The sequence below is a fragment of the Trifolium pratense genome, linkage group LG7 (assembly GCF_020283565.1).
Source record: "Trifolium pratense cultivar HEN17-A07 linkage group LG7, ARS_RC_1.1, whole genome shotgun sequence".
Taxonomy (NCBI): Eukaryota; Viridiplantae; Streptophyta; class Magnoliopsida; order Fabales; family Fabaceae; genus Trifolium; species Trifolium pratense.
In genome coordinates, this window is record NC_060065.1 from 36,263,137 (window position 1) to 36,278,237 (window position 15,101).

Consider the following 15,101-nt stretch of genomic DNA (forward strand, 5'->3'; position numbering starts at 1 on the left):
TTTGGTTGTGTAGGGACCATCCATTTTGCCTCCCAGATGCGGCTGTCCCAAACATGACGTTTTAAATAGATTTGCATCTAATTTAGAACAATTAGTTGAAAGAGCTTATCCTCTGAATGGCAACTGTCATGAACAAACAGATGCTTCCCTGATTTGTTTACAATCAAAGCTCAATGAATACAATTCAATGCCAACAAGCTTCTAACTTATGGAAGCTTTAGCTAAAATCTACTTGATCTTTGAAATGATCTATTCTATTCATATTACGAATCGAGAGAAAACTGAATTTAGTGAGAGCCATCGTAAATCCTTTACTCAAGATATAACAAATACGCCTCCGGCTCTGAATCATTTGGTTGAACTGCACCAAGACGGCAAAACTAAAACAACAACGCTACACAGATGACAAAATTCACACAACACTTACTTACAATAACACTTATTTAGATTTGTTAAAAAACACTTAGATAAAAATAAGAGAAAAATGAGAGGGTTGATTCTGGATAAAAAAATATACCCAAAACCACAATTTTTATGTATGAATTGTAATCCTACTCATTTTCTCGTGTGTCTTATCGAATTTACTAAAATATACCATATTAATAATGGACGAAATTTATAAAATTTCTCAAAAAAAATTCATTCAGATAACTTCCACTACTTAAGTAGTGAAAGGGTAAAAATAGAAACGCGTAGGGTGCGTGAGAAGTAGGTAGGGCGGCAAAAAAAATTCTCTTATTTTTGGAGTAAATCATCAAAATGATCTTTATTCATGTAACTCACTCTTAAACAAGTCTCCGACATATTAATTAACATTTGATAGTTAAAGAAACTATTTTAATCTAAAAAAAAAGACCTATTTGAGAGCGAGTCATGGAGACGTAAATCAACATAATGGTTTAATCGTTATTTTTGTCTGGAATTGAATTTGACCAAAAAATTTCTCAAATCCTAGCTTAACCGATAAAAATGTCAAAAGTATTAAATCAGATGTCCTGACCCGGAATATAAACTCTGATTCCTCTAATTATGCGCGTAAGTTTTATTGTTTTAATGACTTCTTCCTCTATTTAACAAACAATAAGAATTTGACAAAAAATTGTGATGGATCAAATTGATTATTTGATTTTATTTTTTTTGGAACATAAATTGATTATTTTATTTTATTTTATTTATATTGTTGTTGTTTTTTAAAAAAGAGCTATTCTTTTGTCCAAAACTCAGAATCCTAATGGACCCGTTAGATTCAATCAATGAAAACGAAGACGACGATGACATTTTCACCGACGCACTTCTCCAATGTTCCGCCGACGACCCGCCGGAAACTTCTACCTCCGATTCCACGTTTCCAGATTCTAAACCCATCATCTCCCCCGAACCTCAAGATTCGCATTCCAACCCACCCCCATCCTCTTCCTCTCCGCCCACCTTACTTCGCCGCCGATCAATTCGTCACCGAACAAATGAATCATCAGATTCCGGCACCGATATTGGTTCAATTAATGTCACAAGAAGAAGCTTCCGACATAAGCCAAGGTATATAAATCTCAAACAAGATGAGAATTTCACCGCGAAACCCTATTCCGATGAAGCACAAAAAACTATCACTTCACAAGCTCTGGTTCCTGAAACAGAAGAGAAAAACGAAGAATCTACCATAACTACAGCTACAATCGATGCTGAAGCTAATGATTCCGCTGACTCGGTACCGCGACTCGGTGACTCGTCTTCGAGTATTCTAGAATTGATAGCAGGGTTGGTAATTAAGATATTAGGGTTTCAAATTAAATTAATCTTCAATTTTGTAAAATATCCGTTATTATTCATGTTTCATTGGTGCTTGTTTTTTATGGATCCTTTTGGGACAAGGAGAATATGCAAAGATATTTTCTTTGGGATTTTGTGCAGAGTTTGGAGTGTTGTGTTTGAATACATTAGACCTTATGTTAGGAAATATTTTAAAGGAAATGAATCAATTTGGAGTGTAATGTTTAGGTTTGGATGGGGATTGTTGTGGTCAATTTATGTTTGTTGTATTTTGATTGGTTTGTTAGTTTCTTCATTTGTGTTTGGTGGGTTTTTGATGAAGTGGTTCGTGGAGAAGCCGATTCAGATTAAGGAAGTTTTGAATTTTGATTATACTAAGCTTAGTCCGGTGGCTTATGTTCCTATAATATCGTGTGATGATGTTGGAAGAAAAGATTATGAGAATAATGTTGAAGTTGGGAAGTTGATGATGATGGGTGAAAGGGTTATACCTTCGAGACATAGAGTGCAAGTTACTGTTTCATTGAGAGTTCCGGAGTCTGGATATAACAGAAATCTTGGAGTCTTTCAGGTGATTGCTTATCTTTATCTGGTTTTTAAGTTTGTTTTGTTTAGGTGTAAATTGAATTTGGCTAGCTAATTGTCATGAAATGCTCCTAAAACTTATTTTGTCGTTATGCAGCTTATGCTGTTTTATTTCAATTGTAGGAGTCGGCAATGTGATTGGAAATCTCAAATAACAATAATTCATTCGAGACAATTTTAGGAACTTAACCGACCCAAAATGGCTAATGTGATTGAAATTTTTTTATTTCATGGATCATTCTGAAATATCAATAATTTAAATTTTAAATGACTATTTTGCTCAACCTCTATAATATCAAGGATTAAAATAGGGATTTGCTCAAATTTAAATGTTTAGGGTACAAACTGATCGATCTATAGTATTACACATTGTCATTTTTTATTTTTTTTGTTAAGCACATTATCATATTTTTTGTGAACTGTAATGCTCACACACATTATTAAGTCATACAGGAGGTACATATTTTTCTGGTCACTTTATTAGATAAAGGAGGGCATAAGCATAATTTGTCTCTGGACTGTTGATATGATTTCGTCGAGTATATTCCTGACTTGTTGCATGCTGTTGAAATTGTCACTTGCTTGTAATTTTGTACTATCATACTTTTGAGTCTTGGAGAAGTGGAAACTGCTGATAAAAATTGCAGTTCAGAGTTTCTTGTTTCTTATTTTTGTCTCCCTTCTTTATTTTGTATAGGCCAGGGTTGATTTTCTATTGTCTAATGGTAAAACTATTGCAAGCTTGAGTCAACCTTGCATGTTAAGATTCCGAAGCGAACCTATCCGCCTAATCATGACTTTCCTCAAAATTGCTCCTCTCATTACTGGCTATACATCAGAAACCCAGATTCTGAATGTTAAGATGAGAGGTTTCGTTGAAGGGAATATACCTACTTCATGCTTGAAAGTGACACTTGAGCAACGACCAGAATATCAACCTGGTGCTGGCATTCCAGAAATATATGATGCATCTCTTGTTGTTGAGTCGGAACTTCCCTTTTTCAAAAGGATGATCTGGCAATGGAAGATGAGCATATTTATATGGATTTCAATGATGGCATTCTTCACAGAATTGATTTTTATTCTAGTGTTTTGTAGGCCTATAATAATTCCAAGAACAAGGCAAAGGGCGGCATCTGCTCGCGGTCCTGCAACTTTGAACAGTCTTCATATACAAAGTTGAGATTCTGATTTCCCAGGCTTTGTTGCAATGATGGAAGTAAGTTTTTGTCCAACAGTTTAACCTCGCATGTTCTGAGTTCTGACTCCTAGCCTATAGTATATGTTTAGTGAGTAATCCTAACATCTCATTCTTTTTGTTTTTTCCTTCTCCGTTAAATTTCATTTGTAACTGCAATGTAAATTTTAATGCCACGTCATGTATATAATGTGATTTATATTATAATAATCATAGAAATTGAGTTTTAGCTAACCCGGTGTTGTGCCAATCAAGAAATTATTTTAGTCTGTGATGTGCGACTAACTGTTTCTTTTTGTTTGGAACATGGAAATAGTTGGGATTAGTATCACTCTCCTTGTCAGTAATCCAAAAAGCTTGTTATACAAACTTGTTTTTTGTGCTTTCAAATCTTATTTTATTCCTCTCCTTGAGAGCTTTATCAATATTTCTATTTAACTCTCTAAAAGAATGTTTGTTCCACCATTTTAGATTATGTTTTAGGTTCTTCAACTTCTAATCACATACACTCCAACCTGTGATTTGCATATCCTTTCACTTATCCTCCATAAAATTTTCAAAATCCTTATTAAAATACATACTAAGAACCAATTATTTTAAATAGTTTTGGACGTCAATTTGCTATTTTAATTGTTAAGGTGACAGCATAATTGTTATTGACTCTTGATAAGGAATCAATGTAGGAGCTATCGTAGGAAGGATCCCCGGCCTTGCTTTTAATAAAAGGCTTGTGGTGTAACATTGATTTCACACACTTTTCTTTCTCTAAAAATCTGAACATGTTAATTGTGAATTTGTCAGCTAAGGGAGGGGACCTTAGGAAAAGGGACACATGCTTTTATTCATGAACAAAGGTCCTTCATTTCTTACAAATTGATGAATGATAAAGAAGAATATGCTCATTTCATTTTCCTAAGTAGATTACATTGTTATATATATGACAATCAAAACCAGATCAAAACATTTAAACCCTAATACATGATGAAACTGTGGGCACTATTGGATTTGTTGCGGAATCATTTGATTTTGTTACGACCTTGTTGACAGCGGTTTATAACATTTTACATACAACAGACCTGCTCTTGCCGAAGGAGGGGACAATCCTGGTGAGCTCAATCTTGGTGAGCTCATCATGCGTTGACTTGTTGGTGTGTTTGATGAAATTGTAAGTCCATGTAGCTACCAAAGCTCCTAGAGTTGGTGAAATCAAATATATCCATAATCCTGTATATTCATGGTACAAGATAGCAGGTCCTAAACTCCTTGCAGGATTCATTGATGCTCCTGTCATTGGTCTGTAAAATATAATTTCACACATTCATAAGTTTGAAATATACTCTTGCTTCTATTAGAGTTAAATATTAGGTGTAGTGTACAAACTATACTAAACAATATAATCAATAAGATTTTGAGATAATTTAATACCCTGCAAACAATATATCTACTATTATTGTAGACCCAACTGCAAGCCCTGCTAATTCACCAATCTGCACCATTAAAAAAATACAAAAAACATAAACAAAGTTTTAAGTTCTATGAATTATTATCAAAAAATATTATTTGAATTATATAAGTTTTGATGCGCATGGGATGGCATGTGGCAGGGTACATGACACCAACAAAACAAATTTTAATATAGTAAAAAATTATGTAAAATATGAATAGAAGTATTTAAAATATTAGTCAACTACTTTTCATGATGATATGAGAAGCATACCACTACTATTTTAAAGAATTCTTCCGACTTTGCTTGTTCCAAAAGATATCATTTTATAAATATTATCATAAGTTAGTCAATTTAAGCAACCAATAAAAAATATTTAATCTCAACTAAATAGACAATTTGTTACACATATTTAATCAAAATATTCAATAAGAAAAGTAAGAGCATAACTTTTTTTAGTATGAACAGAAAACATTACCGCTCTGTTATCAGTGGCCACTCCAGTAATAACAAACATAAGGAAGAAAGTGCATATGAACTCAATTACAAAAGCTTGCAGGTTAGAACCAGCTGGAAGTGTTCCAATAAAATGATCATCTTCACCATTAAATATAAGTCTAAGGGTTCCACTTGCTAATATGGATCCAACAATTTGAGCTATAATATAAGCTGGTACCTTCAACATAATTAAAATTAAGGGAATTCAACAATAATGTAGACAAATTGAGGCAATAAAAAGAGTTTTGTTTTGATAGGATTTATAGTTAACCAAACGTTGTTTTATTTTATAACATGGTTAATGTGATCAATTTATTATATCAACAAACTTGTTTTGATTATTGAGTATCTTTATAATTTTATGCTAGATAAGAAGCATTTTCAATTCACCTGTTTGAGGGGAAATATTTTAGTGGAAGCATGAGCAATGGTAACAGCAGGGTTGAAATGAGCACCAGAAATGTGACCAACAGAATAAATCAATACCATAACTGTGAATCCCCAAGTAAATGCAATTCCAGGAAGTGTCACTACATGATCATTGTTTAAGTTCACATTAACAGCAGCACAACCAGCAAATATCATCAAGTATGTTCCCACCACTTCCGCTACCAACTATATTCAACATAAAAAACACGCGTGCGCGCACACACATGTCATATTTTTTTATTTCAATGAATTTTGTATTAAGAAGGAAAGAAAAGCTTAGGAGAGATACCTTCTTTATAAGGGGCACAGAGTCTTTGATCCCTGACTCTTCATCACAATTTTTTGAGGCATCATCATTTACATCTAAAACCACCTCATGATGAATTTCATTGCTTTCTGAATCACCAACCATTCTTGACAAGAAAAATGGTGCAAGAAGAATGCTATACTTTTGTCAAAGGGTATTTATGCATTTTGTCTCCAATTTATAGGCATCCAAAAGTCCTAAGAGAGAGTATGAGACAGGGAATAGAGAGAGTAATGCTCAGAGATTAGACTAATTAATCCATTAATAATAAGCCATTTGGGTTTTAATATGGTATTTTTGACCAAGCAAAAACTCTATATTTTTACTATAATTTTGTTTTAAACTTTATTTATTGTTTCTTTAACATTTGATATTATAAACTGTGTTGACATTCATGCGACACAGTTCCTTTGTTGGAATGAAGCATATAGTTCAAGTCTCTTAGATAAGGAATTTGACAATAGTTTTATGAGAAGAAATTGAAGTTATGGTTTCATAAAATGGAAATTTTGAATTTTGGTTTCATAAGGTGGCAAATTTAAATTTATATATAAAAACTCCGGGTTAATTGGATACAAATATTGACACTTGAAATGTTAGCTCAATAATAAAAGCTTAACCATTATAAAATGCTCATTAATACCACTTAAATTAGTATATAAAAAAAACTATTATGCTCGAGGCAAAAATAAGAAGTAAGGTATTTGCATTTCCTTTAGGTTTAAATGCAATTTTTGGTCCTCTGGAACCTGGTCGTGGTCACAGCCGTGCCAAGCTTGGCAGAAGTTGGAGATTTCATTCTAAAGACCTGCCACGGCTCGTAAGAGTTTGGCCACAGCCGTTTTGGCTCCTCATTTCACCTTGTATAGCCACAATGTGTATTTACTTCTATTGTTCATTGATTCTCAAGGCTATATATAGGCTCTGTTTGGTAAAATTAAGCTATAATCTTTTCTCATATAAAATCATCAAACAATCTCTTGTATACATTCCTAGGTTATCAATAAAGTTTTCTCTTTTATTTTCTCTTGTGTTCTTAGCATAGTTTCTTTTCACTTTGAGTTGTGGCTGGTCATGGCGAACCGTGAGTACTCCACTCATGCCTTAGGTTGCAAGGAGTCATTGAGAAAAAAATTCAAGTTTTCTCTATTGTATCTCTCATAGACTCATTGATAATAAATTAGAGAGTTACTCTCTTCCGTGGGCGTAAATCAATTTTAGACCGAACAATATTGGTGTGAATTCTCACTCTCTTTTATCTTTAGATTGTTTATTTTGATTGCCAAACACATTTGTTCTAAATTTGTTTTTAGCTTGAATTTTTATTTGCTTGCATTATTTAGTTTTAATTATCATATTTATTTGTTCCATTTTATTTTGTTAAATTGACGGATCTTCAAAGAAAGGAAGAAATGTTATCACGTGATTCTTATACCTATAGAATCCGTGCATCTCATGTATTAGTGCATATTATGTGATTCTTATACCTTTTTTCTTTACGCATGCTTTTGTACAAATCAGCCATATATGTATATGATCTTATCTGAATGATTCACTTCAAAATTCAATGGATAAGCCTTAACTTAAGGTTTGATTTCATTCTTTTTTATCATAGGTTAATTACCTGCTTCACACAAAAAAAAAATGGTATAAAACTATATGTAGCTTAATTTTCAAAATCGTTAACCTTTTGATGTAAAAACAATTATTCTCTAATTATGGATATTTGTCCAAATAAAGATGAACCCTTTGCTATCAATTGTGGCCTTTGACATTTTACTCGAACCTGTTTAATTTGTGCCTTTTTTTTTACATAATTTGCGTCCTTTTATAGCAGAAATATTGAATGCATCGAATAAATTTATAATTTTAAATCAACAGTAATTTGGAGTTCAATCAAAAGGTATATTTGACAAATACTTTTTTCAATTAAATTTAAATTATTTCGAATGATTCATCTTTGAATGTAGCTCATTATCTATCTTTACAACATGACTTAATTATTTGGGATTTGTACGTGTCATCCTTGCGCAAGGGCCATAGTACTAATCTTCTCTGTATCGTTTCAATTTTATCCGACTTCCCTGAAGGGACAATTATTTAGGATTTAGACTCGTTGATTGTTAACTTATAAATGAAAATTAGAAAACACCAAGTAAAGAATTAGTAGGAGGTTTTCTATTATGTGCTCATGTTCTCCTAATTGTTGTTCTTATTTCAATTTTCAATAATACTACAATCAAGAAAAACAATTTATTTGTTAATGTGAAATATGCTGACATTGCGCGATCACATTAAAGTAACATTAGTCCGGAAAGAATTGCATTGCGTGGGAAGCCGATTTATTGATTGATTTGAAACCCTCATCCAAACACACGCTTAGAATTATATCATCCGGTGAGATAAATTGATTTTGAATAAAAGTTGTACCAAATTTCTCTAGTAGTGTAAATTACATAGTTATTTGCACTCTAAATTAACTACAGACACAGTTAAAAAAAAAAACTGCAACACATAATGATCTTCGTAAATTCAAATCGAAGATATATAAAACCTCGATCGCGCATTTCTTGATAAATCACTTAGCTCCGCCATTTCCTACTGCTTTAAGGAAAGAGGCACTCTTACTAATTTCACGAATCGGCTTGTTTGTGATTCGGATGAAAGTATACGCCCATGTACCGGCCACTGCACCAAGAGTTGGTGACACTAAATATATCCATAGTCCTCTAAACTCTCTGTGAACAAGAGCAGGTCCTAAACTTCTTGCCGGATTCATTGATGCTCCAGTGATTGGCCTGTTATCAAATTCAAATATATATTCGTAATTAAGTTCTAAGTAATTTGATCAAACTCGATAGTTCTTATACTCTACGAATTAGGTTCATACCCGGCAAACAACACGTTTAGAAGTACCGTAGCTCCAACCGCAAGTCCAGCCAATTCACCAATCTGTAGTATTTACAGATAAAATGAATTAACAAAATCTATAAATTAAGGTTGAAGATTGAATTATAGATATTGTTACGAAAGTGATTACCGCTCTATTGTCAGTGGCAACTCCAGAAACGACAAACATAAGATAAAAAGTGATTATGAATTCAATTATAAAAGCTTGAAGATCAGAACCAGCAGGGAGTGTTCCAGCAAAATGGTTTTCCTTGCCATTGAATATAAGTCTAAGTGTTCCACTTGCAAGTGTAGATCCAAGAACTTGAGCTACTATATAACTTGGTACCTATAAGATTATAAAATGAAGAAAATATCAACAAATTTAGATAAACCGTGATAAAAAAGCATATTTCCAATTATAATACAAGCTCTTATGTACAGAATGCGACCCTGAGGTCCATATCGGTGATAGGAAGACCTGCCACCTGCCGACATTCAAAGCAGAAGTAGACCCTTCTCCCGCCATATTTTTATATATGATACGAGCTATTTTCATGAGTTACATTTACCTGCTTAAGTGGGAACCTTTTGGTTGTAGCATGAGCAATGGTAACGGCTGGATTGAAATGAGCACCGGAAATGTGACCAACAGAATAAACCAAAACCATAACAGCGAGACCCCAAACAATTGAAATTCCAGGAAGTGTTACCACTTTGTCATTGTTAAGGTTCACCACAACAGCAGCACACCCTGCAAATATCAAGAAGAATGTTCCCACCACCTCTGCTACCAACTACATTCATCACAAAATACAAATTATTTTTTAATAAATCGTCAATTTAATCTTTAAAGAATATAAAAATAATGAATATTCTTAAAAAAAATTAAAAGGCAAAAATAAGATTAAATTAAAAATCAAGGCATAAGACATATCTTCAAATACAAAGCACAATCAAATAGCCCCACAACAAGGGGCGGAGCTCCCTATGGATTGGAAAAGGTAGCAGCCCATCCCAAAATTTTCATTGTTTCAATTATACACAATAAAGTTAACATAGTCCACCACCACTAATGTAGTATTTTTGTTATCAATAGTGTTCAAATAAGTTACTAAAAAATATTACATTAAATGCGTGCACGCATGCGCGCACAGACATGATCCATAAAAAGAATAATAAACTACACTACGTATGATCCTGCCGAAAATGTATATAAAATCCGTCACTTTATTCTATATTATCAAAATATTTATAAAAATCAATATAGTGAATTTTCAAAGATTAACACCACGAATTTCATATACTTTAAAAAATGTACTACTTATTATTGTATACTAAAGTATACTTTAGCAATTAAAATTAAGACAGAATGATACTTAAGAGACTAAATTATATAGTTTATGATCAAGAAAACGAGTTATGCATAGAGAAGTTTAGAAAATATACCTTCTGCAAAAGAGGGACACAATCTTTAAATCCTGAGGAGTCGTTACAACTTTTTGTGGGATCATTGATATCCAAAACTATGTCATTGTTGCCATTGGTTGGTGAATGATTAGCCATAACACCGACACAAGATTAGGATAAAGAGAATGAATGAATGAAGTATGAAAAAAATTATATGCTTTGTCAAATAAGCTAAGAATGAATTATGAACCAAACGAGCTATCACAAATTATGGGCACCCAAAAGTCTTTATAAAGAGGAAGAAGGGATGGGGAGAATAGAGGGACAAAGAGAGAGAGAGAGATTCAGAATTTGACTTTTTCAAAATTTCTCGGATGGGAAAATAAATTGCACCAATATTGTCACTTTATAGGGTGTGAACATATATATTTTGTGAACATATCACTTTTTTATCACATGATGATCCGTTTGGTAAAATTATTTTATAGATAAGACTAGATAATTTCGCGGTTAGAATCACACATTTAAATCAGAGAATCTCAAATTTAAATTATTTTATATCTTTTTTTTTATATCATAAATTTAGATACGTTCTTGTCGGTATTTTTGTAGTTATCGCCTATGGTATTAAATTAAATGACTCATTAAAAAAAAAAAAAAAGACTCATTATCAATAATTAAAATTAATAAATAGTAATAATTTAGATACATTTCTTATTTGAATAATTGTTTCCTTAAACAAATTAATCATGTCTTTATAACGTATAAGATTTTTTTTTCTTGGTGCCGATAACGTATAAGGTTTTATTTGTAAGTATTTATGTATATGCCATCCATATAATAAGAGACATTAAAATAAAATCAAACTATATTAAATATTTCCATAAAATATTTTAAATAATTTTAGCGGATAATTATAAAAAAAAATAGCGGATAATGATAAACTCAAATAAGTCGATTTATACAAAAAAAAAATATTTGGTTTACAGCAGAGAAAAAAATTGAAATTAGAACCTTCTGCATACTACCAAAATCTTTCGCAACTAGATCAATTTAAATAATTTTAATATTAAAGGTATTATTATACCTTTTTTTTTACGAGTATATTTTATATTAGTTAATCTTCCCCAGTAAACAAGATGGTTAATATCTAAAAAATATATTAATATAGGGATTGTATGTTTGTTCATATATTAACACCGAGACATATTTTTTATTTATAATTTATACGAGGTTCTATATTTATTATATTCGGAGGATATTGATGTGAAAATTAACTAATATAAAATATATTTTGATAATTTCTTTATGGTATTTTTGTTTCATATTTATTTTACTATGGAATTTAACTTTTTTTGTTTGTTTGGATTTTTTTTTATAAAGTTTACACACGGATCTATATTTTTACATTGTGATTTACACATGAACTACATTTATATTTATATATTAATATGGCATCATATGTTTTTTTTTTGTTGACTAATACGGGATCTGTTATATTTTTATAAATTTTATTTTTTGTAATCTCATTTACTCATGCTTGGCAAGGTACGAATACTTAATTATTATACTTGTAGCTTGTGAGTTAGAAGACGACATTGAAAGCTTGTCCAACTACCCACCGGAAATGCAGAATGGAACATAAATTAATGGTACTTAACATTAAATTTTAGATGAGATATATAGCCTCCTTTTTTGTCCCATTTGTCTCTTTCAGTCAAACGTTTGGATCTTTGATGATGTGATCATCATGCCAAAGTATGGATTTCTAATTTTATTTTATAAGTTTCTGTCAAAAAAAAATATAAGAGAGTTTGGCTAAGCAAAATTTAAAAAATAAAAACATTAGGCTTTGGATCTTGGTGATTGACGGTTGTAATAGGTTGGAGTATCTCTTTATTCCCATTAATAATTTTGTTTTGCTTATAATTAAATAAATAAAAACGTTAGGCTTTGAATAGTTATAGTTCAAGGTAAAAATTGGATAAGAGTTCCAGTCAAAAAAAATAATTGGATAAGAATGACATGACATGAATAGATAAGAACTCAAATTTTAGCTATTTTTTTTGGAAAAGCAAAGGAAATAATAAATTAAAAAAAAAAAAGAAAAAACACAAGAAGTGCTATGAAACAATACAAGCAAGTCTATCAACGAAGACCAAAAGAAGCAGATCAAAGCTAGAATTATTAAGTCAAACTAGCCTATTGAAGCACCTAAACAAACAGCTTATAACCACAAAACTCAGTACCATCACAGCAGGACAGCTATTCAAGAGATACACCATAATCAGAATTAGCTAAGATACACCAAATGAATGTATGCCTACCAAGACCAAAACATGTTTGATACTAATATGGAAAAATAAAGCGCTCAATACGACTTGTCTTTCTTTCGTAGAACTCACAAGAAATCAGCGAACACCTCAAGGAAGCAACAAAACAATGCTAAAATAATGCGACTCGGGATCTCGCGTCAAGTCACTTACGCGTTTAGGCAACAGAAAAACTGAATGTTTCTGACCCAAGACAAACCGGACGATACCTTATGAAATGCAACCGAGATGCATATTTTAGCAGAGCAGCTTCCAGCAAACGTTTTTTGATGCCAATACAATACCTGCATAATAACCAAAACAACGGCAGAAAACCATAAAATAGCATAGAGCACAAAAATGATAATTTCAATCCACCGAAACAAGACAATATCGTCAGTTTACTCCAAGGCATGCTAACGGATTCATCCGCCATAAGCTTAAATTTTTTTTTTTTTTTTTTCACCACCAGTTTAATCTGGTCCGGGGTCAGTTTTGGCATCAAGTGGTTCCAGCCCCCTCCCGATCGCAGTTGCGGGGAATTGAACCGTGGTCCTCCTACCAAGTTCAGCGCCAATCACCACTGAACCAACTAACTATTGGTTACTGATAGGCTTAAAATTTTAGCTATTACTTTTTTGGTTTATAATAGTACATTATTACTTGTTAGAATTCTCACGATGATTAATTTCTTTAACTAGACATTAGAATGTTCAGAGTAGAAACATCACCATAAGTGATAAGCACGTAACGTAACTACTTTTTAATGTTCTAGAAATATTTCTTTAACTAGCTATTACTTTTTTATATATATATATATATATATATATATATATATAATGTCTGTACATTTAAAAAACTTATATATACATCACATTTGAAGTTACTTTGGTATCTTCTTCATTAACATTGATTAGCAATATCTTTAATTCATTCTTCAAAATAACTATGGAAATGACAACATATAATTGACCATGGAAAACAATCGATGTTGAAACATAAGTTTTTATTTATATTATAAATCTCATCGAAGGATTCTGAGTTGGATAAACTACTTCATTATCTCTTACCAAAAAACTACTGTATTATCGAATTTGACATTTATATTAATTTGAAACTTATTGAGCAAAGATAAACCAACTTAACTCATACTCAAATATCGAATATGATAAAAATCATACCGGGCATAACAACCATTAGTAAATTTTATTTTATCTATTTTTTTTACTAACATTGGAAAGTAGTCCTGATAATCGACCAACTCCTTATATTTACAGAGATTAGACAAAATATTATTAGCAAAAACATTAACTTTTTTGGAAAAAAAACAATAAAATACACAAAATAATAAAATGAACAAAAAAATTTAAAATGAATAATAACCCAAAATAATAATAATAATAATAATAATAATAATAATAATAATAATTACAATTAGTACCCCACATTAAATGGATGTAAGTGGATGATGTGGCTAAATGAAAGGTTTTCATTGGTTTATGGATTAGGGTTTAGATAGACAATTCCACAACTATCTAGGATTTATATATATAGATTTGCTGGCAATGCTAATTTCATACCATTTATTACTTTCTTTTTTTGAACAAATAGTAGAGTACCGTTTATTACTTTAATTGTACTTTTGGTCAATTACTTGATTGTATTTTTTTTATTTTTAGTATATAGTCGTAGACGAAATGACAAATTATTAAATACTACTGATACATAATAGAAGAATCGATCATGATGTCTGACCTAGTAATTTTGACATTTATAAGATTTATGGACTACTTGTACTTTTGTTTCTTTTATTATTTATTTATTCTTCATATAATATTAATTATTATTTAACCATATAATTAATTGATAAATATATTTTAAAATACAAATTCTTCTAAAATATTGCTGACGAGACTCTAAAGAATTGGCTACCTACGTTTGCATGACTGCAAGATGAAATCACATTATTAAAATGAGTAAATTGTCAAATACCTCTCCTAAAATTTTAAAATTTGTCAAATATCCACTTGAAATTTGGAAATAGGCAAATACTCTCCTGAAATTTAAAAAAGTCAATCAAATTGTCCCCTGGCACTACCAGTCAGAGTCCACGTCAGGGGGCAATTTGATTGACTTTTTAAAATTTCTAAGGGGTATTTGTCTATTTCCAAATTTCAAGGGGATATTTGACGAATTTTAAAGTTTCAGGGAGGTATTTGAGTGTTTACTCTTATTAAAATATTAGGCTTATACTAGTAACTA

General features: G+C 31.3%; 3 protein-coding genes and 1 non-coding gene across 4 annotated transcripts; 1 reads left to right on the forward strand and 3 right to left on the reverse strand.

The window, feature by feature from the left end:
- Window positions 1–1,180: 1,180 nt before the first annotated feature.
- LOC123897619 (seipin-2-like) lies at window positions 1,181–3,784 on the forward strand. The gene is made up of 2 exons (XM_045948332.1): window positions 1,181–2,338; window positions 3,050–3,784. Exons 1-2 carry the CDS (start codon window positions 1,232–1,234, stop codon window positions 3,533–3,535), a joined length of 1,593 nt encoding a protein of 530 aa, XP_045804288.1. The 5' UTR covers window positions 1,181–1,231; the 3' UTR covers window positions 3,536–3,784.
- Window positions 3,785–4,216: 432 nt separating this feature from the next.
- LOC123897620 (nodulin-26-like) lies at window positions 4,217–6,432 on the reverse strand. Its single transcript, XM_045948333.1, has 5 exons — window positions 6,211–6,432; window positions 5,883–6,107; window positions 5,473–5,670; window positions 4,976–5,037; window positions 4,217–4,845 (listed from the first exon to the last, which is right to left on the reverse strand). Exons 1-5 carry the CDS (start codon window positions 6,331–6,333, stop codon window positions 4,602–4,604), a joined length of 852 nt encoding a protein of 283 aa, XP_045804289.1. The 5' UTR covers window positions 6,334–6,432; the 3' UTR covers window positions 4,217–4,601.
- Window positions 6,433–8,217: 1,785 nt separating this feature from the next.
- Window positions 8,218–8,322, reverse strand: LOC123900251. The gene has a single exon (XR_006805901.1). It is a non-coding gene; the product is annotated as a U6 spliceosomal RNA (small nuclear RNA).
- A 226-nt stretch (window positions 8,323–8,548) lies between these two features.
- On the reverse strand, window positions 8,549–10,898 carry LOC123897621 (aquaporin NIP1-2-like). The gene is made up of 5 exons (XM_045948334.1): window positions 10,567–10,898; window positions 9,690–9,914; window positions 9,269–9,466; window positions 9,119–9,180; window positions 8,549–9,026 (listed from the first exon to the last, which is right to left on the reverse strand). The coding sequence occupies exons 1-5, from the start codon at window positions 10,681–10,683 to the stop codon at window positions 8,807–8,809; spliced, it is 822 nt and encodes a 273-aa protein (XP_045804290.1). The 5' UTR covers window positions 10,684–10,898; the 3' UTR covers window positions 8,549–8,806.
- Between the last annotated feature and the right edge of the window lie 4,203 nt (window positions 10,899–15,101).